Source organism: Oncorhynchus tshawytscha, linkage group LG25, assembly GCF_018296145.1.
Source record: "Oncorhynchus tshawytscha isolate Ot180627B linkage group LG25, Otsh_v2.0, whole genome shotgun sequence".
Taxonomy (NCBI): Eukaryota; Metazoa; Chordata; class Actinopteri; order Salmoniformes; family Salmonidae; genus Oncorhynchus; species Oncorhynchus tshawytscha.
Genome location: NC_056453.1, coordinates 23821665 through 23848791, shown reverse-complemented (window position 1 = coordinate 23848791; position 27127 = coordinate 23821665). Strand labels below are relative to the sequence as shown.

At 43.2% G+C, this 27127-nt stretch overlaps 1 protein-coding gene across 1 annotated transcript in view; it reads left to right on the top strand.

Annotated features, from left to right (window-relative positions):
- The window catches only part of LOC112224497 (kinesin-like protein KIF19), a 72979-nt gene extending 47168 nt beyond the window's left edge, over positions 1 to 25811 (top strand). The window contains exons 5-19 of the mRNA XM_042306156.1: positions 6456 to 6581; positions 9292 to 9486; positions 13611 to 13757; positions 13974 to 14096; positions 14509 to 14665; positions 15588 to 15762; positions 15988 to 16186; positions 19506 to 19776; positions 21311 to 21432; positions 21591 to 21754; positions 21957 to 22062; positions 22265 to 22388; positions 22899 to 23293; positions 23550 to 23718; positions 23923 to 25811. Of these exons, the coding sequence (XP_042162090.1) occupies positions 6456 to 6581; positions 9292 to 9486; positions 13611 to 13757; positions 13974 to 14096; positions 14509 to 14665; positions 15588 to 15762; positions 15988 to 16186; positions 19506 to 19776; positions 21311 to 21432; positions 21591 to 21754; positions 21957 to 22062; positions 22265 to 22388; positions 22899 to 23293; positions 23550 to 23718; positions 23923 to 24050 (2601 nt within the window). The 3' untranslated portion in view covers positions 24051 to 25811. The remainder of the gene's footprint in view (positions 1 to 6455; positions 6582 to 9291; positions 9487 to 13610; positions 13758 to 13973; positions 14097 to 14508; positions 14666 to 15587; positions 15763 to 15987; positions 16187 to 19505; positions 19777 to 21310; positions 21433 to 21590; positions 21755 to 21956; positions 22063 to 22264; positions 22389 to 22898; positions 23294 to 23549; positions 23719 to 23922) is intronic.
- Positions 25812 to 27127: the final 1316 nt, after the last annotated feature.

The following is a 27127-nucleotide window of genomic DNA, read 5'->3' as shown; positions in this document are numbered from 1 at the left end:
TGCATCTGTGTGTGTGGAGTAAAGGTGGTCCAGAGATTTCTTCCCTCTGGTTGCACATTTAACATGCTGATAGAAATTTTGTAAATCGGATATAAGTTTCCCTGCATTAAAGTTCCCGGCTACTAGGAGCACCGTCTCTGGGTGAGCGTTTTCTTGTTTGCTTATGGCGGAACACAGCTCATTCAATTCTGTCTTCGTGCCAGCCTCTGACTGTGGTGGTATGTAAACAGCTATGAAAAATACAGATGCAAACTCTCTAGGTAGGTAGTGTGGTCTACAGTTTATCATGAGATACTCTACCTCAGGCAAGCAATAGCTCGAGACATCCTTAGATATTGTACACCAGCTGTTATTTACAAAAATACATAGTCCACCGCCCCTTGTCTTACCAGACTCTGCTGTTCTATCCTGCCGGTGCAGTGTATAACCAGCCAGCTGTATGTTGATAGTGTCATCGTTCAGCCACGTCTCCGTGAAGCATAAGATATTACAGTTTTAAATGTCCCGTTGGTAGTCTAATCTTCCGCTATTTTTTTTCCAAAGTCTGCTCATTTGCTAGCAGAATGGAAGGAAGTGGGGGTTTATTTGATCGCCTACGAATTTTCAGAAGGCAGCCTGCCCTCCAGACCCGTTTTCTCCGGACCCTTTTTCTCCAACTCCTCTTCACGCAAATCACGGGGATCTGGGCCTGTTCCCGAGAAAGCAGTATATTGTTCGTGTGAGCCTTGTCAGACCTATTCTGTGACTGGCAGAACAGTGTTGTATGTGGAGGATGAGGGCTGCAGCAGGTATTTCAGATAGGGCGGAGTGAGGCCTAAGAGGGTTTTTATAAATAAGCATCAACCAGTGGGTCTTGGTATACAAGATGACCAGTTTACAGAGGAGAATAGAGTGCAGTGATGTTTCTACAAGAAGCATTGGTGGCAAATCTGATGGCCGAATGGTAAAGAACATCTAGCTGTTAGAGAGCACCCTTACCTGACGATCTATAAATTACGTCTCCGTAATCTAGCATGGGTAGGATAGTCATCTAAATCAGGGTTAGTTTGGCAGCTGTGGTGAAAGAGGAGCAATTACCATAGAGGAATCTAAGTCTAGATTTAACCTTAGCCTGCAGGTTTGATATGTGCTGAGAGAAGGACAGTGTACCGTCTAGCCATACTCCCAAGTACTTGTGTGAGGTGACTACCTCAAGCTCTAAACTCTCTGAGGTAGTATTTACACCGGTGGGGAGAGGGGCATTCTTCTTATCAAACCACGTTACCTTTGTTTTGGAGGTGTTCAGAACAAGGTTAAGGGCATAAAAACCTTGTTGGACACTAAGAAAGCTTTGTTGTAGAGCATTTAACACAAAATCTGGGGAGTATAAGACTGTATCATCTGTATATAAATGGATGAGAGAGCTTCCTACTGCCTGAGCTATGTTGATAAGAGCATGGGTCCCAGGATCGAGCCTTGGGGTACACCCTTGGTGACAGGCAGTGGCTGAGACAGCAGATTTTCTGACTTTATACACTGCACTCTTTGAGAGAGGTAGTTAGCAAACCAGGCCAAAGACCCCTCAGAGACACCAATACTCCTTAGCCGGCCCACAAGAATGGAGCACAATATTGCATGGAATCAGGGGCAATGGTGTTGTCATTTAGGACCTTTAAGGTTGCAGTAACAAATCCATAACCTGACTGGAAACCAGATTGCATATTTATTTGTATTTTTTGTATTTGACTAGGCAAGTCAGTTTAGAACAAATTCTTATTTACAATGACGGCCTACCCTGGCCAAACCCCTAACCCGGATGACGTTGGGCCAATTGTGCGCCTCCCTATGGTACTCAATCACAGCCTGAAACGGAACCAGGGTCTGTAGTGACCCCTCTACCACTGAGATGCAGTGCCTTAGACCACTGCGCCATTTGGGAGCCCCATACCCGAGAAAATACTATAGACATCAAGAAAGCCAGTCAGTTGATTATTGACACGTTTTTCCAACACTTGATAAACAGGGCAAAATAGAAATTGGCCTACAACAGTTAGGATCAGCTTGATCTCCCCCTTTAAATAAAGGAAGCACTGTGGTTGCCTTCCAAGTAATGGGAACCTCCCCAGAGAGGAGAGACAGGTTAAAAAGGTCAGAGATAGGCTTGGCGATTATAGGGGCAGCAACCTTAAAGACGAAAGGGTCTAAACCATCTGAAGCAGATGTTTTTTTGCGGTCAAGTTTAAGGAGCTGCTTTAGCATCTCAGACCCAATGACCACCTGCAGGGAGAAACTTTGGAGCGGGGCAGTGTGAGGGAGGGAGGAGCATTTGGGATAGTCACATTATTAGAAGGGGTGGGAGATGAGGAAACGCTGAACGGGCAAGGAGGCATGGCAGAGTCAAATAGGAATCCTGACTTAATGAGGTGGTGACTAAAGAGCTCAGCCATGTGCTCCTTGTCAGTAACAACCACATCATCAACATTAAGAGACATGGGCAGCTGTGAGGAGGAGGATTTATCTCTGTTTTCCAGAACTTCTTGCGGTTATACCCACAGAAAGAGAACTGCTCCTTAAAGTAGCTAACTTTGGCCTTCCGGATACCCTGAGTGCACGTATTTCTAATTTACCTGAACGAGATCCAGTCAGCCTGAGTATGCATGTGCTCAGCGATTTGCCAAATGGAATTCTTGACGTGAAGTAACTCTGCCAGATCACAGTCGAACCAGGGGCTGAACCTGTTTTTAATTCTAATTTTCTTTACGGGCGCGTATTTGTTAACGATAACACTGAAAATATCAAAAAAGAAGGTCCAAGCGTCTTCGACAGAGGGGACCGAGCTGATTATATACCAATTTACAGAGGCCAGATCATGAAGGAAGGCTTGCTCCTTAAAGTTTTTTAGCAGGCGTCTATGACAAGTCAGGACAGGTTGTTTGACTGAGCAGCCATTACAAACACAGGCTGTAAAACAGGGATCAGTAAGGTCATTACAGAAAACACCAGACTGATACCTATAAGGTATACTAGTAGACCTTATAGTATACTAACTTACAACCACAACGGCATTTCTGTTTATTCAACAGTTCAGGTTAATACTCGTGTAGATACATTGCCTTCAGAAAGTATTCACACCCCTTGACTTTTTCCACATTTTGTTGTGTTTCAAGGTAGGATTAAAAGAGATGTAAATTGTCATTTTTTTCTCAGCAATCTACACAAAATACTTTGTAATGTCATTTGACATTTGTAAGACAAAATATGAAAAATAAACCATTAATGTATCCTGATTACATACAGTGCCTTCAGAAAGTATTCATACCCCTTGACTTATTCCACATTTTGTTGTGTTACAGCCTGAATATAAAACATGTATACATTTGTTTTAAATCTCACCCAGCTACACACAATACCCCATAATGACAAAGAGAAAACGTGTTCTTAGACATTTTTGCAACTCTATTGAAAATGAAATACAGAAATATCTCATTTACATACGTATTCACACCCCTGAGTCAATACTTCAATACAGCGATTATAGCTGTGAGTCTTTCTGGGTAAGTCTCTAAGAGCTTTCCACACCTGGATTGTGCAAAATTTGCCCATTATTCTTTTCAAAATTCTTCAGGCTTTGTTGATCCTTGCTAGACAACCATTTTCTGGTCTTGCCATAGATTTTCAAGTAGATTTCAGTCAAAACTGTAACTCCTACACTCAGGAACATTCAACGTCTTCTTGGTAAGCAACTCTAGTGTATATTTGACCTTGTATTTTAGGTAATTGTCCTTCTAAAAGGTGAATTAATCTCCCAGTGTCTGGTGGTAAGCAGACTAAACCTGTGCTTAGCTTCATTCCCTTTTTTTATCCTGAAAAACTCCCCAGTCCTTAACGATATGGAGAGTGGTACTCAGTAATGTGTTGTATTGGATTTGCCCCGACATAACACTTTGTATTCACGATGTTTTGTTGTTGTTGCTGTATTACATTAGTGCCTTGTTGCAAACAGGATGCATGTTTTGGAATATTTTTTATTCAGTACAGGCTTCCTTCTTTTCACTCTGTCAATTAGGTTAGTATTGTGGAGTAAATACAATGTTGTTGATCCATCCTCAGTTGTCTCATATCACAGTTATTAAACTCTGTAACTGTTTTAAAGTCACCATTGGCCTCATGGTGAAATCCCTGCACGATTTCCTTCCTCTCCGGCAACTGAGTTAGGAAGGATGCCTGTATCTTTGTTGTGACTGAGTATATTGATACACCATCCAAAGTCTAATTAATAAGTTCATCATGCTCAATGGGATATTCAATGTTTAAATTTTTTACCCATCTACCAATAGGTGCCCTTCTTTGCGAGGTAATGGAAACCTCCCTGGTCTTTGTGGTTGAATCTGTGTTTGAATTTCACTGCTCGACTGAGGGACCTTACAGATAATTGTACATGTGGGGTACAAAGATGAGGTACAGATGTAGGTTCTTAATTTGAGCCAGTTTCCTACAACAGGAAAGTAATCCTGCAACAAACGGAAATGTGTTATTATGCGGATTATATCTTTTGTTAGGGCACCAAGTGAGTCCATGCAACTTATTATGTGACTTGTTAGGCACAGTTTACTCCTGAACTTATTTAGGTTTTCCATAACAAAGGGGTTGAATACTTATTGACTACTTTGTCAGTATTTGAAAGTGGTTCCTTTTGTCTGCAAGCATAGTTTACCATTGTGCTTTTTTTATACAATAAATTCCCAATTTCTTTCCAGGATCAATCACCATAATGAAAAGAAGCCTTGACAAGGAGTGATGTAGCAACCTTCTCATGAATATGTCTTCCTTCTAGGCAAACAGTGACGCACGCAGAGATTCAGTTGTTCATCCTGTCTTCGTCTAGGCAGAAAGAGGAAGAAAGTGACAGATGATAGGCAGCTTTTTATTAAAATAACAACAATGGAAAGAATGCTTAAACAGTCAAAGACGTACACCAGAAAAATATTGATAGAGTTGAATCCGCGACAGTCAGTGTCCTTGTGTTTGGAAGAAATGAGCCTTGGAGACATACAAAGGGCACGATGCCATTGGTTTGAAGTTTGACACTCGCTAATTTGTACTTCTACTACAAGCTATTATTTTACAAAATATTCTGCAATAAATGGGTGGGTGCAGTAGTAGAGAGTAGCAACACATGATTAAGAAAGTTGAAGGTAACACTGGATGCCTATAGCATACGTTTCATACTGTAGTCCTGTCCAGCTCTGTGATGGCTGTACTGTGACATAGTGCGTGTTGGTCTTGTTGGCCTCTAGGGAGCAACCTGCTGATCTGCTGCTGCCCACTCTCAGCCCTCCTATCACTACACAGAAAGGTTCAGTGTTGTTTTATGGCCCTGCTAAAACCATACTCACACCTGCTTCCTCTGCTCCCTTGCTCTTTCAAATCAGCCTCCTGTTTCACCTGATATTACACAGATAAACTAAATGCAAGTATGCACACAACTACACATGCATCCGCATACAGTCTTTTAACACCCATGCACTTAGTTCAGCTTGTATTCTATGAGAAGTTCCTATGTTTTTACCCTCTGTTCATACGGTATGTTATTACCCTAATGAGAGGAGGTGTGTTTTTTTCCCCTTCACCTGAAATGAAAGTGTTTAGATGGTAAGAATAACTGGATAAACACTCTCCTGTCTGTCTCAATCATTATTTCCCCCTTGAGTGAGTTTAGAGTGGTCCTGTGGTTCTGGGGTTGGTTATGAACAGGGATAGCCTACTCTGCAGGACAGTCGTTTTTTGTTTTCTTTACTGGCACACTATGTTCTACCCTCCCCAGCCGCCACACATCCCAGCCTATCCCCATCTGTCTCTCTCCCAGTGGTCTCTCTCTCTCTCTCTCTGTGTCTTTCTCGCTCTCTGTTTCTCTCTCTCTCTCTGTGTCTCTCTCGCTCTCCGTTTCTCTCCCTCTCTCTCTCTCTCTCTCTCTCTCTCTCTCTATCTCTCTCTGTGTCTCTCTCGCTCTCTCTCTCTGTCTCTCTCCCTATTCCTGGTTGTCACTTTGTTGATGTGGGGATAAGAGCTCTCCACGTGAAATCACAGTCAACACACAATGATCAGCCTGTATGAAAGCAACTTGAGCTGCTGACGACAGACTGTCACAGAACAAGTTGGACTAGCTAAATTAGGAGTTAGTAAAACAACAAAAGAGTTTATGTACAGTACTAGTTTTAGACCTTTCAAGTGTGTCCACTTTGCAAGAGGTATTTTCCATGTACATGTCCCAAAACCATTGTGTCAACAGCTCCAAAAGAATTCTCTCCAATGGAAAGTTAACTAATGTTTCTCCCGACTGTCACTATAACAATTCCTTGGATATAAGAATTCCTTGGCTCTAACAATTCCTTCAATTTTGAGCTTTTGAGATGTGATTTGGAAACTGAGGAGAAACCTCCTGACTCTCCTGACCATTCCCTGTGTTATGTTCCCAGATCTACAACGAGATGATCCGGGACCTTCTCAACCCGTCCTCTGGGTTCCTGGACCTGAGAGAGGACTCTAAAGGAGAGATCCAGGTGGCTGGCATCACAGAGGTCTCCACTATCAACGCCCGAGAGGTGAGAGGTCACACCTAGGAACACTTACTCCATGCTTTACTAGATCACACACTATACAGTACATCAAATCCATACACAATCCATACATTATTCTAAATCGGTATATTGTATATTATGAAACCTAAACTCGAAAAAATGCTGGGTTAAAAAACAACTCAATTTGGATAAATATTGGACAGAACACACGTTGGGTCATTTTGACCCAGCAAGTTGGGTCACTTAGTTGGGTTGTTGGGTTATTGAGCTATGACCCACCAGGTCAGATCAGAAGACTAGGGGCATGGCTTAGTAAGGGTGTGGCTTTCAAATAGTTATTTTTGTCCACCTGTGAGAGTACACTACATGATCAAAAGTATGCGAACACCTACTCGTCGAACATCTCATTCATTAACATGGAGTTGGTCCCCTTTTGCTGCTATAACATCCTCCATGGTTCTGGTAAGTCTTTCCGCAAGATGTTGGAAGATTGCTGCGTGGGACTTGCTTCCATTCAGCCACAAGAACATTAGTGAAGTCGGCGCTGATTAGGTCTGGCTCGCAGTTGGCGTTCCAATTCCTCTCAAAGGTGTTCGATGGGGTTGAGGTCAGGGCTGTGCAGGCCAGTCAAGTTCTTTCACACTGATCTCGACAAACCATTTCTGTATGGACCTCACTTTGTGCATGGGGGCATTATCATGCTGATACAGGAAAGGGCCTTCCCCAAACTGTTGCCACAAGGTTGGAAGCACAGAATCATCTAGATGTCATTGTATGCTGTAGTGTTAAGATTTCCTTTCACTGGAGACCATGAAACTGGGTTCCTGGCATCTGGCAGTCTGTCGGACTGCCAGATGGTGAAGGATGATTCATCACTCCAGAGAATGCTTTTCCTCTGCTCCAGAGTCCAATGGCGGTAAGCTTTACACCACTCCAGTCGATGCTTGGCATTGCGCATGGTGATCTTAGGCTTGTTTGCGGCTGCTCAGCCATGGAAACCCATTTCATGAAGCTCCAGACGAACAGTTCTTGTGCTGATGTTTTTTCCAGAAGCAGTTTGGAACTTCGTGGTGATTGTTGCAACCGAGGACAGACAATATTTACGCGTTACAAGCTTCAGCACTTGGTAATACCGTTCTGTGAGCTTGTGTGTCCTACCACTTCGCAGCTGAGATGTTGTTGCTCCTAGACGTTTCCATTTCACAATAACAGCACTTACAGTTGACCGGGGCAGCTCTAGCAGGGCAGAAATTTTATGAACTGACTTGTTGGAAGGTGGCATCCTGTGACGGAGCCACAGTGAAAGTTACTGAGCTCTTCAGTAATGCCATTCTACTGCCAATGTTTGTCTATGGAGATTGCATGCCTGTGTGCTCGATTTTATACACCTGTCATCAACAAGTGTGGCTGAAATAGCCGAATCCACTAATTTGGAGGGCTGTCCACATACGTTTGTATATATAGTGTAACTGTCATTCCGGTTCATGTTCTGTTGTATTATCATCACATGTTAAGGTTGAGCACGGACACTTTTGTAGCTTTTATGATGCTTACACAAGAGTATGAGTTCCTGTCGACTAGAGCCTATGTCTCTTTATTATAATATTTAAATAATACTGTTATTAAATGTTTGTTAAAATATGTCATGTGCAACAGTATTGAAGGAAAATAAAAATTTGCAGTGAACAAACTTACAAACAGGAATGACATTTACTCTCACGGGAGGCCAAAAATAACCATCTGAGGCCTCCCGAGTGGCACAGCGGTCTAAGGCACAGCATCACTGTGTCACAGCCGGCCGTGACCTGGAGACCCAGCGTCGTCCAGGTTAGGGGAGGGTTTGGCCAGAAGGGATTTCCTTGTCCCATTGAGCTCTAGCGACTCCTGGTGGCGGACCGGGCGCCTGCAAGCTGACATCGGTCGCCAGCTGGACAGTGTTTTCTCCGACCCATTGGTGCTGCTGGCTTCCAGATTAAGCGGGCAGTGTGTCAAGATGCAGTGCAGCTTGTATGGACGTTGCAGCGATGGGACAAGACTGTAACTACCAGTTGGATATCACGAAATTGGGGGGGAAAGAACCAAAAAATATATATATAAAAAATACTATCTGAAAGCCTGAATAGGCCACGTCTCCTAAAAATGACCAGATTAACCAAACATGGGTTTATTTACCCATCATTTGGGTTTTCATTCACTTTAATGCTGGGTCGACCCAGCAGCTGGATCTTTGTTAATGTAATCCATAGGTTATTTTCAGAAGGTGTACATTACATACTTTTGTATACATTTTGTAATATTATTATTTAAATATTATGCCTAAGTGGAAACTATCCCAACATTGGGAGTTGAGGAACTACTCATGTAAGCCTCAATAACACTACAAAAGTCACAAAAGCTACACAAAATTCAGTGTTCAACCTTAACATGTGATGACAATACAACAGAACAGATTAAGGGGAATGACATTTACTCTTAAGGGTGGCAAACAATAACTATCTGAAAGCCACGCCACTACTAAGCCACGACTCCAGGCATCAAAGAAAACAACCATATAGTTGACTCTATTGGCTCTCAAAATAGCCCAACGTGTGTTCTGTCCATTATTTACCCAGCGCTGAGTTGTTTTTAACCCAGTCTTTTTTTCAGTGTACATAACACATCTATGAGCACGTCATAAAAATGACATTAGATCTACATAGAGCTACATAAAGTTTAATGACTGTGTTCCTGCCAGATCATGGAGCTGCTGATGAAGGGTAATAAGCAGCGTACCCAGGAGCCCACGGCAGCCAACCAGACATCGTCCCGGTCCCACGCCGTGTTGCAGGTGGCTGTCCGGCAGACGAGCCGCTGTCGAGACCTTCTACAGGAGGTCCGCTTCGCACGCCTCTTCATGATCGACCTTGCTGGCTCCGAACGAGCCTCACAGGTACAAAAGTATGTGTGCTTGTGTGTGTGTGTGTGTGTGTGTGTGTGTGTGTGTGTGTGTGTGTGTGTGTGTGTGTGTGTGTGTGTGTATGTGCGTGCATGCATGCATGCATTTGTCTGCAAACATGCCTGTTTCTGTGTCCTTTTTTCACCTCTTGTTATGGTCTGTTACTTGTGGGAGGGAGGGGATCGGCTGAGTTGGTCTTCTCTTTCTGTTTGTCTCTGGTCGTTTGACAGCCATGTTTTACGACAGTACATAGGAACACTGTTTTTGTCACTTTATCAACCCCCTCCCCGCTATTAATCTCTCCTAGAGCGAACTGGAGAACCTATAAACCTTCAGGTCTGCATCCCAAATGGCTCTCTGATCCCTATATTTGCTCTAACACCCATAGGGCCATAATCAAAAAGTAGTGCACTATGTAGGGATTAGGGTGCCATTTGTATACAGCCCTGAAGTTTATAGGACACTTTAATAAAGGCCCTTCACAGTGTAAAGCACCATACATTTACATTCTAGACCATGATTTGCCCACCAATGAGGGAAAGAAGGGGTTAATGTCCCTATAGTTGGCACCGCTTATGTAATTCTTACCGTCTATCAACGTCTCCCTTATGTCAGGGTTATAAATGATTACAAAATGGCTGATATAGTTGATATGGTGCTGTGACTTTACCATGACTTTTATAGAACAGTTTTATGGTGCTAGTTACTTTTGTTGAACAGATTGCAATTGGAGTAAAACCAATACTGCTAACAGAATGGCTGCATCCCAAATGGCACCCTAACCCTATTCCCTATAGTGCATTACTTTTGACCTATGGGCCCTGGTCAAAGAGTAGTGCACTATATAGGAAATAGGATGCCATTTGGGACGTAGTCAGTGTCTTCTGTGAACTAGTTGGGAACGTTTGACACAGTATATGACACAGAAGTATTAACTATGAACCTTTTTCACATTTACTTACTTTCATAATCCTCTTCATTCCTGGAGGAACATAGGGCATGTACTAAAGTTTTCAAATGATAGCCAGCCTTTTCACATTTGTTATGCTTTTCATTTTTCCCATGAACACTGAAGGCTTCATATTAGCCGTTTGCTTCTCCAATTAGTTGCTGCAGCTTCCTGTAGACATCCTGATTAAGGCGAAGCGCTTAGCCAAGACAGACATTGACATGTCATTCATGATGAATGTTGTTTGATTAGCATCCATTTTAAACCAGCCAGGTCTCCTATACACCATGCGTCCCAAATGGCACCCTATTCCCTGTATTGTGTGCATTACTTTTGACCAGGGCCCGTAGGGCTCTGATCAAAAGTAGTGTACTATACCCATGAGAAAAACATGCAATCATGCCTGAACGGAGTGAACACTTATTTACCATGGAAACCTTTAGAAAGGTTAACCAGCTAGGCTCTTCTATGGATGTATACCATAGCCTAAAGACCACCAGTCTTTTTAGATATACTGTAGGAGAATAGAGGGGGGAACTACCTCTTTTAAAGGGATGTTTGCTCTTGAGTTAGAGAGTAAAAATGTACTGATAATGACAAAAATAAAGGAAACACCAACATAAAGTGTTTTAATAGGGCATTAGGCCACCACGAGCCACCAGATTAGATTCAATGAGATTTGGCAGAATTGTTAGGTTAGATTACTTGTTGGTTATTACTACATTGTCGGAACTAGAAGCACAAGCAATTCGCTACACTCACATTAACATCTGCTAACCATGTGTATGTGACAAATACCATTTGATTTGATTAGATTATACAAGTGTCTGGAACTCTATTGGAGGGATGCGACACCATTCTAAGAAATTACATCATTTGGTGTTTTATTTATGGTGGTGAAAAACACGGTCTCAGGCACCACTCAAGAATCTCCCATAAGTGTTTAATTGGGTTGTGATCAGGTGACACACACACACACACACACACTTTAAACCCCCTATGCTCTTTTGAGACACCTCTTTCAAAGTCACTGAGATCTGGTCTTCTAGCCATGGTAGCCAAAATAATGGGCAACAGGGCATTTGTATACATGACCTTAAGCATGATGGAATGTTAATTGCTTAATTAACTCAGGAAAAACAACTGTCTGGAAACACCTGCTTTCAATGTACTTTGTATCTCTCATTTACTTAAGTGTTTTCTTTATTTTGGCAGTTGCCTATTAGTAGAAAGACTGGTACCACTTTCTATAAAGCACATACACTACCGTTCAAAAGTTTGGGGTCACTTAGAAATGTCCTTGTTTTTGAAAGAAAAGCAATTTTTTAGTCCATTAAAATAACATTAAATTGATCAGAAATACAGTGTAGACATTGTTAATGTTGTAAATGACTATAGTAGCTGGAAACGCCAGATTTTTTATGGAAAATCTACAAAGACGTAGAGAGGCCCATTATCAGCAACCATCACTCCTGTGTTCCAATGGCACGTTGTGTTAGCTAATCCAAGTTTATCATTATAAAAGGCTACTTGATCTTTAGAAAACCCTTTTGCAATTACGTTAGCACAGCTGAAAACTGTTGTCCTGATTAAAGAAGCAATACAACTGGCTTTCTTTTAACTAGTTGAGTATCTGGAGCATCAGCATTTGTGGGTTCGATTACAGGTTCAAAATGGCCAGAAACAAATAACTTTCTTCTGAAACTTGTCAGTCTATTCTTGTTCTGAGAAATGAAGGCTGTTCCATGCGAGAAATTGCAAAGAAACTGAAGATCTTGTACAACGCTGTGTACTACTCCCTTCACAGAACAGAGCAAACTGTCTCTAACCAGAATAGAAAGAGGAGTGGGAGGCCCTCGGTGCACAACTGAGCAAGATGACAAGTACATTAGAGTGTCTAGTTTGAGAAACAGACGCCTCACAAGTCCTCAACTGGCAGCTTCATTAAATAGTACCCGCAAAACACCAGTCTCAATGTCAACAGTGAAGAGGCGACTCCAGGATGCTGGCCTTCTTGACAGAGTTCCTCTGTCCAGTGTCTGTGTTAATTTGCCCATCTTAATCTTTTCTTTTTATTGGCCAGTCTGAGATGTCTTTTTCTTTGCAACTCTGCCTAGAAGGCCAGCATCCCGGAGTTGCCTCTTCACTGTTGACGTTGAGACTGGTGTTTTGCGAGTACTATTTAATGAAGCTACAGGTTGAGGACTTGTGAGGCATCTGTTTCTCAAGTTCTTTGTTTCTGGCCATTTTGAACCTGTAATCGAACCCACAAACGCCCAGATGCTCCAGATACTCAACTAGTCTAAAGAAGGCCAGTTTTATTGCTGTGCTAACATGATTGCAAAAGGGTTTTCTAATGATCAATTAGCCTTTTAAAATGATCAACTTGTATTAGCTAACACAACATGCCATTGTAACACAGGAGTGATGGTTGCTGATAATGGGCCTCTGTACACCTATGTAGATATTCCATAAAGAAATCTGCCGTTTCCAGCTACAATAGTCATTTACAACATTAACAATCTCTACACTGTATGTGTGATCAATTTTATGTTATTTTTAATGCACAAAAAAATGTGCTTTTCTTTGAAAAACAATTACATTTCTAAGTGACCCCAAACTTTTGAACGGTAGTGTATATAATAACATCCTTTATAATACACTTATATTGTGTTATGACACTGACAGTGTCCATCGTAACTCATAAGCGGTTATAAAACATAGATTTTTTTTTATACTGGAGACTTCCAATGTCACAGCAGGCAGAGAGAAAAATAAGGTTAGACCGCCCTCTGCTGGTTAACTGTGACAGTATCCGTCTTGGCCTGCAACTCAGAGACAATGGCCGCATGTTCAAGATCGACTACATTGCTGTCAATGACTGCAGTGCAGACTGATTGACGTACAAATCACCTTGCACCTGAAATAACCACTCTTTTTATTATTTGTAGATCAGTCAATTTGATCAGCAAAATTGATCCTCTGGAACATGAGGCCAGATATTAAACCTGCTCCCTCTCTCCCAGACGCAGAACAGAGGTCAGGGGTTAAACCTGCTCCCTCTCTGCCAGACACAGAACAGAGGTCAGAGGTTAAACCTGCTCCCTCTCTCTCTCCCAGACACAGAACAGAGGTCAGTGATTAAACCTGCTCCATCTTTCTCTCCCAGACACAAAACAGAGGTCAGAGGTTAAAAGAAGGGGCCCACATCAACCGCTCCCTCCTGGCTCTGGGTAACTGCATCAACGCCCTGAGTGAGAAACACGGCAACAAATACATTAACTACAGGGACAGCAAGCTGACGCGCCTGCTCAAGGTACAGTACGGCAACCTGTCTAAGACAAACTGACCTGACTTGCCACGTGCTTTATGAATACACTACACTACACTACGATGCCATACCATATGAAACAATACAATACAAAACAGTACAGTACAATGCAACTTTTTGCTGTATTTTTTTCATCATTCAGATTATTCTGCATTCCACTTGCATTCATTCACTTCTTGTTCTTATGTGTTTGATTTACAGGATTCGTTGGGCGGCAACAGTCGCACGGTGATGATAGCCCACATTAGCCCCGCCTCCCTGGCCTTCGAGGAGTCTCGCAACACACTTAGCTATGCCGACCGTGCCAAAAGTATCCGCACACGGGTGACTTAATACACAACACAATGCACGTCAAACATTTTCTGCCTTCCCTCCATCACTGAGGTGTGGGACAAAGTTTTTCTCCCATCTTTCAATTTTCAAATCAATCAATCAACCAATCAAAAAGCCCTTTTTAATTAAACACAGTTATCACAAAGTGATTTAGAGTAAACCAGCGTGTACCCCTCCACCCCCAAAGAGCAAGTTAAAGATGCCGTTAGGTCTGCAGTATAACACAGTTATACCAAAGCACCAAACCAGTCAATATTAGGCTTCATAGTTAATCAATAGGTTCCTCCTTGCTGAACGTGTGCTACTAAATCATCAGTACGCCATGTTATTACACAGTTGTAACACAGTTATTACACAGTTATAACACAGTTATTACACTGTTATAACACAGTTCTCTCTCCAGGTAAAGAGGAACCTGCTGAATGTGTCCTACCACATTGCTCAGTACACCAACATCATCTCTGACCTGCGCAGCGAGATCCAGCGTCTCAAAAAGAAGATCGCTGATCAGGCTGGACGTCAGCTCAACCTTGACCGAGCTGACATCCGCCATGTCCAGGGTAATGACCTTACCTTGACCTCTAATTGTTCCCTCGCCTCCTCACTGTGTGTGTGTGTGTGTGTGTGTGTGTGTGTGTGTGTGTGTGTGTGTGTGTGTGTGTGTGTGTGTTTGTGTGTGTGTGTGTGTGTGTGTGTGTGTGTGTTGGTTGGTTGGTTCTTCTATCTTTGTGGGGACCTAAAATCCCCAAAGTCCCCACAAGAATAATAAGACAAGGAAAATTCTCCCTCATCGGGATATTTCCCACGCCCCCATGAGGACAAAGTCTATTTTAACCTTAGGGGTTAGGTTTAGGGTTAGAACTAGTGTAAGGGGTTAGGGTTAGGATTTAGGGTTTGTGTTAAGGTTAAGGTTAGGTATGGGGAAAATAGGATTTTGAATGGAAATACATTTTAAGTCCCCACTAAGGAGATTCATTTTAGGTCCCCACTAAAGAGATTCATTTTAGGTCCCCACTAAGGAGATTTATTTTAGGTCCCCACTAAGGAGATTCATTTTAGGTCCCCACTAAGAAGATTCATTTTAGGTCCCCACTAAGGAGATTCATTTTAGGTCCCCACTATGGAGATACATTTTAGGTCCCCACTAAGGAGATTCATTTTAGGTCCCCACTATGGAGATTAATTTTAGGTCCCCACTATGGAGATTAATTTTAGGTCCCCACTAAGGAGATTCATTTTAGGTCCCCACTATGGAGATTAATTTTAGGTCCCCACTAAGGAGATTAATTTTAGGTCCCCACTATGGAGATTAATTTTAGGTCCCCACTAAGGAGAATAATTTTAGGTCCCCACTATGGAAATTAATTGTAGGTCCCCACTATGGAAATTAATTGTAGGTCCCCACGAGGATAGAAGAACAAAACGTGTGTGTGTGCCTCCAACAGACAATAACACTTCTCTCCTCCACTGCCACCAACACAGCGGAGGTGCAGGCCCACAGCACGCAGGCGAGCCGGGCAGAGATGGACCAGCTGAGGGAACAGCTCCTAGAGGCCTTCAGGAGCCAGATGGAGATCAGGAGGAGCCTGATGGAGCTGGACAACAGCAACATGGAGATCCAGATGGACACCTCCAAACACCTGCTCACCATCGCCGAGTATGTGTCTTAGGATGCGTCTCAAATGGCACTCTATTCCCTATATAGTGCACTACTTATGACCAGCGCCCATAGGGCTCTATATAGGGAATAGGGTACCATTTGTGACCTACAATAATCTCATACCACTGGCTCTATACCTGTAGCCTTTACCTGTAGCAGTTAAATGACTGTGATAGATAACATAAGTGTGTCTCAACCCCTGTTGTTTGTGCCATCCTGTAGTTGGGAGCAGGAGCGGAGTCGTCGTCGCAGGAAGTGGCGCGCGGAGAGGAGGAAGGAGAGCTTCAGTAAGGAGGAGAGTGAGAAGGACTCTGACTGCCCTGAGTCTCCCCCAGACAGCACTGAGACCCAGGAAGTAGCCATGGCCAGAGAGAATCTGGTCACTCTCATGGCTGAACAAAAGAAGATACGCAAACAGAAGGTAGGTTACTGTAGTCCCCCGTTCTCACCTCTAGAGGGAACTACAGAATCACACACACAGCTTAGGCCAGAGTTTTCCAAACTTGGTCCAGGGGTTCCCTGTCGGTGCAGGTTTTGGGGTTTTGCCCTAGCATTACACAGCTGGTTCAAATAATCAAAGTTTGATGATGAGTTGGTTATTTTAATCAGCTGTGTAGTGCTGGCACAAAAAAACTTAAAGGGAACCCACGGGGGCCACAGGATGGAGTTTGGGAAACCCTGTCTTAGGTTACCCAGCTTCAAATCAAATCTGGTAGCGTACACATATTTTGAAGATGTTATCGCAGGTACAGCGAAATGCTTATGTTTCTAGCTCTAACAGTGCAGTAATACCTAACAATACAAAACATTACACTAAAATCATAAAAATAAAGGAATATAGAAATATAGAGCAAAGTTAGTCTAGAATATAAATAGATATATCATGGTGTGTATAAACATTATATGAATAGAAAATGTGTGTTCAGCAGTATTTATATAGTATGATCCATGACTACAATACAGGGTATACATATAAAGTGGGTAAAACAGTATGTAAACATGATTAAAATGACCTGTGTTCAATGACTATGTACATAGGGCAGCGGTCTCTAAGGTGCAGGATTGAGTACCGGGTGGTAGCAGGCTAATAAGTGACTAAAGTTCAGGACAGGATACTGGGCGGAGTCTAGCTAGTGGTGACTATTAAAAAGTCTGATGGCCTGGAGATAGAAACTGTTTTAATGTAGAAAAGGAAATGAGTTAGCCATGCATGGCTCAGTGATCCATGTATAAAACCTGAAATGTATAAAACCTGAAAATCAGGTCTGAGGTTAACACAGGCTTAGGAGATCGCATGCATTTTATTCTATTTTTTTTTTTTTTACCTTTATTTAACTAGGCAAGTGTCAGAATCTCCCTAGGAGAGGTGGGTGTGGAGTCAGGCGCAGGAGAGCAAGGATATCCCAGAAGGGCGTTTATTTACTGTCCACCAACACAGGTACAGGTACAGGCCCACAAACGTAACCACAAGAACACAGGAACGCAGTGTAGTAACCCAAACGGAGGAAACAATCCTCTGCTAAACTAACGGGCGAAACAGTCCCGTGAAAACACCTGCTTAACAGTAAAAACAAAATGCAACCCAAACCAACGACAGTAATACAAACAAAAATGTATTTCTCTAAGATTAATGAAAAATAATATTATAACACTAATATTACAGCTGTGAGTCTTCATTGGTGAGTTTCATAAGAAGCTTTGCACTCCGGTATTGTGCAATATTGTTTTTGTCTAAATTCTTCAACCTCTATCAAGGTTTTGGAAATCATGGCTAAACAGGAATTTTCAAGTCTCTCCACAGATTCTCAATCAGATTTAAGTCAAAACTCAGGAACAGTCACTGTCTTCTTGGTAAACAACTACAGTGCAGATTTGGCTTTGAGTTATAGGTTATTGTCCTGCTGAAAGGTGAATTCCCCTCCCAGTGTCTGGTGTAAAGCAGACTGAAGGTCCCCACTAAAAAAACAACAACTCTAGACCACCTTTACTCCACACACAGACTCATTCAAAGCTCTCCCTCGCCCTCCATTTGGCAAATCTGACCATAAACCATAAGCAGGTTTTCCTCTAGGATTTTGCCTGTGCTCTGCTCCATCCCATTTCTTTTCATCCTGAAAAACTCCCCAGGCTTTGCTGATGTCAAGCATACCCATACCATGATGCAGCCACCAACATACCATACTTGAAAATAAGGAGGCAGTTACTCAGTGATGTGTGCTGTTGGATTTGCCCCAAACATAAGGCATTGCATTTAGGCCAAATAGTGTATCCTTTGGTATATTTTTATTCTTCTTTTCACTCTGTGATTTAGGTCATTATTTTGGAGTCACTACAATGTTGTTGATCCATCCTCAGTTTTCTCCTGTCTCAACTATTGAACTCTGTAGCTGTTTTAAAATGACCAATGACCTCATGGTGACATCCCTGAGCAGTTTCCTTCCTGTCCTGCAGCTCCGTTCAGAAGGACGTCTGCATCTTTGATGTGTCTGGGTAGTTTAATACATCGTCCAGAACATAATTATTAACTTGACCATGCTTAAAGATACAGAATATTCAATGTCTGATTTGTTATTGTTACTCATCTACCAATCACTGCCCTTCTTTATGAGGCTTTCAAAAAGCTCCGTGGTCTTTGTAGTTGAATCTGTTCTTGAAATGTAATACTTGACTGAGGGACCTTATAGATGTTGTATGTATGGGGGACAGAGGAAGGTGTAGTCATTAAAAAGTCATGCCAATCCCTACTATTTCACAAAGAGTGAGTCCATATATCTTATGTGATTTGTTGGGCAATATTTGACTTCTGAACTCATTTAGGTTTGCCTAAACAAAGGGGGTGAATACTTATGCAATGACAATATTTTCGTTTTAAAATGTTTATTAATTTGTAAAAGATTTGTTGAATTATCTTTTCAATTTAATATATTTCAATCCCACTTTGTAACGCAACAAAATGTGAAAAAGGTCCAAGAGGGTGTAGACTTTTCTATAGGGAAAGGGGAAACCTAGGCAGCTGCACAGCTCTGAATGCATTCAACCAAAATGTGTCTACCGCATTTAACCCAATCCCTCTGAATCAGAGAGGCTGCCTTAATTGAAATCATTGGCACCCGGGAGCAATTGTTGGGGGTTAACTTGGGCAGAATGACCGATTTTTCCACCTTGCCGGCTCAGGGAATCAAACTAGTGACCTTTCGATTACTGGCCCAATGCTCTTAACCGCTATGCTACCTGCCACCCACAGGCACTGTAATATCAGTCAGTTAACGTGACCTTTATGAATTATGAAGCCTTTATTCGCTTTATGTGCTTGTTTTCATTACATAAATGCTTCAAAATAGCTGAACAATACAGATAAGATCTCCTAAACCTGTGTTTATCACATACTTTATTTTTGGTGTTTATCCAAAAAATCCATACATTTCCCATAGGCTTTGACCAACGATCCATGGCGGAGTTAGCATCCGTTAGTGCTTACTAAAAGCCGCCATTACTATTGCTCTCTATTGTACAGTACAGAGGTGGCCGGTGGTAGGAGATATTGGAAGACGGACTCATTGTCATGGCTGGATTGTAATGAATAGAACGGTATTAAGCACATGGTTTACAATGGTTTATTCCATTTAATCTACTCCCACCATCCTCCCCTTGTACAGTAGACCCACGTGTACCATGATGAGAACCTACAATGGTGAGGATTCCATTAAACCCTGCCTGCTGTTTGTCCTCGTGTCCTGTAGGCGTCGCTAGAGAGCCACTTTGTGGAGCTGCGCGAGCGGGCCAGGCGCCTGGAGGAGCTGCTTCCTCGCAGGGTGAGCTGCGAGGAGCAGAGGGAGGTGCTGGGCCTCCTCTGTAAGGTCCACGAGCTGGAGATCGAGAACGCTAAGATGCAGTCCCACGCCCTGCTCAAAGACAACGTGATCCGACAGAAGAACTTTGTGGTGCAGCGTTTCGAGCAGCACCGCCACCTCTGTGACGAGATCATCCAGCAGCAGAGACAGTTCATTAACGGTGTGTCCAAACAACACCGTAAACCAACACTACTTTATTTGTTTTACTACAATGGCTATAGACTTCAGACTTCGGTATTTTTGAAGAGGAAGTCACTATCCAGGGTCTACATTTTAGTGATCTTGCAAACGCAGTGAGATTGATTGAATGTGTAACAATTAAATGTTGTGTATGTAAGTGTTGTGTAGGGAAGAGTATTAGTACTAAGTAAAGAGAAAAAATAAATTAACAGCTACGGGGATGGTACTTCAAAGGGCTCTGATGAGTTTTTTTATCTTTCTGTGTGATTACATAGGTAGAGACAGGTGTGTGTGGCAGGAGCATCTAAAACACTTGTTCAAACAGGCGGCACACACACACACAGTATCCCCAAAACAATACCATTCTAACGGCCATGGTGCGTGGTCAGACTGCAAAGAGACATCAGTCCCTGATGCACGCAACGCTACAATGTTATCCTCAAACCCCTGCGTCTGCCAACATCGTGCATAGTATATTTTAGGGAGTAACAGCTAGGCCAGCAGCCTATATGTCCCAAATTTGTGCGTAATCGATGGTGTTTTATGTATGCTACACTTCCAATGAAGTAGCCTCATAGGCCTATGCCAGCCAGTTTATTATCTTGTGAAAGTAGGTCACGGATTGCGCGTCCCTGTCGGGCTCAAGGGCTGCCCACAAACCCCAGTTCTCTTCGCATTCAGTGACAGTGGCAAGAACTTCTTTTGTTTGTTAGTGCTCACCATTGCCGTTATAAGAGTGTATGCCTTTAGTCTGAAATTGTGTGTGTGTGTGTGTGTGTGTGTGTGTGTGTGTGTGTGTGTGTGTGTGTGTGTGTGTGTGTGTGTGTGTGTGTGTGTGTGTGTGTGCGAGTTATTAGATCATTAGATTGATGGCTATTTGTTTGTTTTGCCGCTAGTTTTTACCGCCCAAACACACACACACACACACACACCTGCATACACACACACACACACACACACACTGCATACACACACAACCCGCCCCTCTCTACCTATGTCTGTAACCACAGTTCATCCTTCTGAAAATAATCTGTGGCACAACCTTATCCAGGTCCTAATACTTATAATAATATGGTTACTACATTGTATGTATTAAAAGTCCAAGGATTTCCTTCTTACTAAAGCCAATTCTAAAGTATAGTTTCACCATGTCATCTAACTCAGACATTTCAACATTGGAGTGCACATCAACAGGGAGCCAGGGAGACATGTACTTAACCAAATCTCCTACATTAATCTTGAAATATAACTGTGACTTTATTTAAAAAATGTTGGCTTTATTCTCATGATTACATTTCAAGTTTATTCTCAAAATATTGCCACTTTAAATACTATTGTGCAAAAAATAATAATCCAACTACCACCACCTGTCGCTGTCTATTTCTGTTTTCTCTTTAATTGGCCGTAATACTCTTCCGTAGTTGTATGTTTAGTGTTGTAGTATGACTACTCTAACATGGTTGATGTTGTGTTGTAGTGTGACTAGTATTCTAACCTGTGTTGTGTTGCTGCAGACCACAGCCTTCTGGTGCCCCCCCACCTTCAGGAGCTGTATGGGATGTACATGAGAGAGCTGGACGAGAGGAACCTGGACAGAGCCATGGCCCTGGACAAGGTCACTGGATGCACACTCAAGGTAGGCAACAGATACACACACATGCACACACACACATGAACAGCCCTGGACAAGATCACTGGACTCAGATAGAGAACGGGATGAAGATTGAAATCGAGATCACACACAATTATAATATATAAAAGCATCCTTCCTCCTCTACCATTTGCTGTCTCCAGGAGGCCTCCCTGCCCAAGATCAGCCTACCCAGCCGAGGTCGTGGCCTGCTGCAGGACGTGGACTCAGACCAGGAGAGCGTTCGCACCATGGGCTCAGAGACCAGGCATGGCAGGGCCAAGGCCCGCAGACACACCCTGCCACCTATCCTACCTGAGGCTGAAGGGTAAGAGGACAGAGGGATTGGGAGGGCAGGAGAGACGGTGGTGGTTGGTTTAGGAAGAAGAAACACTTTAGCCTGTATCTCCACCTTCTATAGAAGGACATTTGTCTAACTGACTTTTTCTCTCTCTGTCGTTCTTTCTCTCTCTCTCGCTCTCTATCTATATTTCTCCTTCCCCCTACCTCCTTCCTGCTCCCTCTCACAGAGACAACAACCGGGTGTTTAAGAGCATTCCCCATGCCAGACAGATGAAACATTCTGCTGTGATGACCCCTCCTCCCATCCACATCAACGGCCAGGGGAACAGAGAGGTGAAAACCCCGTACCATCCACACTGTGAAATATACTAGGGCCGATACAGCTGTTGCCATTACACCTGAAGTGTGGAGACTCCATAGTAATGGAGGCTACAGCCATATCAGGGCAACATTTCTACCAGGTTTCATATGTACATACTCCCCTATGAGAGTGTGAGTATAATGCCACATGTCCCCTCTCCTCTGTCCTCTACAGCTGCAGCCATTGGCTCCAGAGACCACTCTGAGCTACTGCCACCTCAGCCACAGTGTCAGCAGTCACCTGGACTCCTCCCCTGAGAGCAGTGAGACGGGCCAGGATGTCCCCCTCACACGCAAGGGTAAGCGACCCCCAATGGCTACAGCAGACAGGAGTGTTACGGAATAGGGAGTACTTTGGGTACAGATGTAGGATCTTAATTTGAGCCAGTTTGCTACAGCGGTCAGTTTTCTACAACAGGTCATATGAATTATTATGTGACTATAATTAATGGACATTTTTGTAGAGATTGATACATTTGTCGTAAAGGAAAATCAAGTCTGAAATTTCAAAGTGGAAATTACAAACTTTAGAAGCCTTTTTAAACCTTAAATACACTACAAGTTTGACATTTCTGCATTGCAGGAAAGTACTCCTGCAACAGTGTGATCAAATTAAGATCCTACATCTGTAGTTGTGGGCACAGACCACAAACTGATCGAATACAGAATATAGCCGTTATATAATCTAGGGACGATTGGGGAGAATAACGTTTATATTTTAATATCTTCAGGATGCTGGTGTACTAGATGTGTTCGTAGTAGAACTTCTGTCTCGATTTCCTACTAATCAAATGTCTCCCTTGAGACAGAGAGGCAGCAGATCCTCAAAGGGATCCACAACATCGCAGTGAAGGCTGCTTGCCGCCGCTCCAAAGCCCTGGAAGTGGACGCCCTGAGGCTGCCCCCTCCTCCCTCTCCCCTGGACCCCAAGAAGCACAAGAGCAGCCTGTCTCTGAGTGAGGCGCCCCCTAGGGGCCTGGCCCTGCTTCGCGGCCGGCAGCCCAGCCCCGAGCTCCGCCACGCAACCTCAGATGAGAACCTATCCAGCAGCACAGGGGAGGGGCCTGGCTCCCAGGGCACCTGGACACGCCCACGCAACCGCCAGCCCGCCCCCAAGAACCCAAACCCCACCCTGCGTGAGCAGGACTTCGAGGCTCGCCGCCGGAAGAGACGCTCCCGCTCATTCGAGGTCACAGGTCAAGCAGTAAGTAGCGTGTTCATTATCTAGCTCCCTTAGAATGATTTTATTATTCAGTAATATATGTTAGTAGAGTCATCAGCAGCTGTGATTGATTGATTGATTTATTGATTGATTGACATATAAAGTCTATATAAATATATAAAGAGAGGAAAGTATAAAGTCTAGACATATAAAGGGGCTCCAACCACAGACAATGTTACAGTACATAGCCTACATGATATCAGCCATAACACACTTCTCAATCCCTCCCCCTGCTCAGCTGTCTCAGTCTAAGACCATGGCAGCCCAACGTGTCCGCCCACTGGACAGCACTTCAGACCCCCACCTCCACATCAACGGCCAGCCCCAGGCCCCCCTGCAACGCCCACAGCACAGGGGGGTCCCTCCTCTCACCAAGGTCCGGCTGCCCCACAACAACCACCAAACAGGTCAGCCTCCCTTTTCCTACACCTCTAGATTAAAAAATACAAAATATTGCTGCAAACAGCCATGGCGGGGTTCAAGGCCTATGGCACCCACAGCACCACCATCAGGACAAATTGGATGAATTGGCGTATCTCCTTACTGTGTAGCTAATGAAATATATTGACATACTGTACTGTTCGTAAACAGGGCTCTAATGCTTTTTACAGGCCCCATCACAGAGTCCTCCCCAGTCCATCTGAGCAACCTGAAGCGTGCGTCCCAGCTGCGCCAGCCCCAGCCCCTACTCTACGTCACCACCACGGGCACCGGAGGCCAGCGCACCCGCAGGCACTGAGGGCCTTCTAGCCTGCCACTCTAGGGTCATGTTCATTAGGGCGTGGAATGGAAAACATTTAGCAATGTTTGTTGCCTAATGGACACGACCCAGGGTTTTCTTACACAGGACCCCCCAACACCAGCACTACCCTGACCAGCTGACCCTGAGAATGTGGACTGGACTGGACTAGACTGGACTGGACTGTATAAAACTGGACTCTCCAGTCTCCACCTTCATGCTCCTGATTGGCCCACAGCCCAGTCTAAACCTGCAGCCTTGAGCCCCCCAATGAGAGGGGGCTTACACATGACCCCCACCTCCACACTGGCTGTATGTTGAACCCAGAGACCTAGCTGGCTGGATGATGCCCCTAGACAAGAGGATTAAATACCTCACCATCACAGTCTCCAAAGATAACTCTTCTGTCTGTGAGTGAGTCCAAAAAGCCACCCAAATGGCCCTGGTCAAAAGTAGTGCACTATATGGGGAATAGGTTGCCATTTCAGACACACTGTGACTGTTTTTCCTTGCTCCTCTTGTTTCCCTCGTTTCCACTGCTCAAGTGTTCCTGTGAGTGACCGTCCCGTGGCCACCACTGACCGCTACTATGGCTCTGTACACACTCGGGTTGTACAAATGATTTGGCACAAAAATTTTACTCCGTAAAAATAATTATGGACTCTCACCGCACAATAGTTGTGTACACATTTTTTGTGCAGACAAACTATGTTATATCACAAAAATATCAGTTGTATCACAACCAATGTGTCATATGCGTCAGTTGTAGAACCTGAGTGGTAAGGGCCTATGCTGTAAAGCAGACAGTACTAATTGTTGCGCAACAATAGACTAGTAGACTACATCATACTGCTTTGATGACACTAAATGCTTATTATCATGATAATGTGCTGATGAAGCCTCAATGTTACATCAAGCTAATGAATGAATTGATTTTTAAGAAATGTTAACTAATGTAATCTAATTTATAGGCAGTCAGGCAGCTGTTTTTGGGTCAATCCAACCTTGTTGCTTTGAAGTTAAATTACAAATAAGTCCTGGACATTATTTAGAGGATGGAGAAAACAGCTAGCCTGGTCCCAGATCTGTGCTCTTGCCATCTTAATCACTGTCATTGTGGTGCCAAATGTTTAGCATCACAATGAGTGACAGAGAGTTGGCATGATAACACAAACAGACTGGCACTCAGGATAGAAAACAGGACCCAGTACATCAACATTCTCTGAGTGTAGATTTGACATATGAACAACAATAATATTATTATTATCATTCACTACTACATAGATCTGTAATCCAAGTATAATCTCAATCTCAGTTATCAAAAGCACATAATGAGATCAGAGAAACGTGACCTTGTGGATGATTACTGTGCACTTTTGTATTCAGCTTGATGTACAGTCTATACATTCACATTGTGTGCTTCCCAAATGGCACCGTATTCCATATCCATATAGTGCACTAAATAGGGAATAGGGTGCTATTTTGGACAGTCATTGAAACAGCCCACGGTCTATGCCTTTTTCTTATCACCTACCCAGACATGATTTGATCCTGTGTTAGATGTGCTTAATCCCCCCCAATGTGGCACTTCAAAACGCATTCCCAACTGTGGATGGTTGTTGTTTTTATTCCCATTTTACGGCTGCCTTTTCTTGTTATTATCCAAATTACAGTCTTTGTCATTGTTTTCATATTTACATTTTTTTCTATTTGTTTTGTAAAAAAAAAAAAGTTTTATAACTAAATAAATTCCAGTAAAAACCTAAAGATGTTTGTGATGTGATTAATGTCACTGTATGTAATCGTTCTGGGGAAGTCTACCCTAGGTACAGATCTAGGATCAGCTTCCCTTTGCCCAATCACAACCTTAATCATTAGTAGGGAACACTGATCCAATATCAGTGTCTAGAGCAACTTCACCCGACACCGTATGTAAGCGCTGCAGTTCACTTCCTCAACAGTAGATAGAGTAACGGAATGAAACAGGGTGATCAAAAACGTCTGCAGTACTACCAAACGACCACTATATGCTCCTCCTGTCCTTTCATCTCCTATGACAACTTTAGTACACAATGTTCCAACAAAGGTCTTTGTGCTGATGTGTGATCAAAACAACTCTTTCCCCAATTGTATACTGAACAAAAATATAAACGCAACGTGCAATCATTTTATGATTATACTGAGTTACAGTTCATATGAAAATCAGTCAATTTAAATAAATTCATTAGGCCATAATCTATGGATTTCACATGACTGTGCATGGGCTCAGCCATGGGGGAGCCCACAGGGTAGCCAGGCACAGCCAATCGGAATGAGTTTTTCCCCACAAAAGGGCTTCATTACTGACAGAAATACTCCTCAGTTTCATCAGCTGTCCGAGTGGATGGTCTTAGACAGTCCCGCAGGTGAAGAAGCCAGATGTGGAGGTCCTGGGCTGGCGTGGTTATACTTCATCTGCGGTTGTGAGGCCAATAAGACGAACTGACAAATTCTCTAAAACGACGGAGGTGGCTTATGGTAGAGAAATGAACATTCAATTATCTGGCAACAGCTCTGGTGGGCGTTCCTGCGGTCAGCATGCCAATTACACGCTCCCTCAAAACTTGAGACATCTGTGGCATTGTGTTGTGTGACAAAACTGCACATTGTAGAGTGGCCTTTAAATTGTACCCAGCACAGTTTCTTGATATGCCACACTTGACAGGTGGATGGATTATCTTGGCAAAGAAGAAATGTGCACTAAAAGTGATGTAAACAAATTTGTGCACAGAATTTGAGAGAAATACGTTTTTTTGTGTGCCTATGGAACATTTCAGGATCATTTACTTCAGCTCATAAAACATGGGACCAACACTTTACATGTTGTGTTTATATTTTTGTTCAGTATAAGTGATACCAAATCTAGACTTTGGTAATTACAGTGTCTTTGGAAAGTATTCAGACCCCTTGACTTTTTCCATGTTTTGTTAGGTTACCATCGGGTTTTTTGGTCACCTCCTTGGCCAAGGTCCTCCCCAGATTGCTCAGTTTGGCCAGGCAGCCAGCTCTAGGAAGTCTTGGTGTTTCCAAACTTTTTC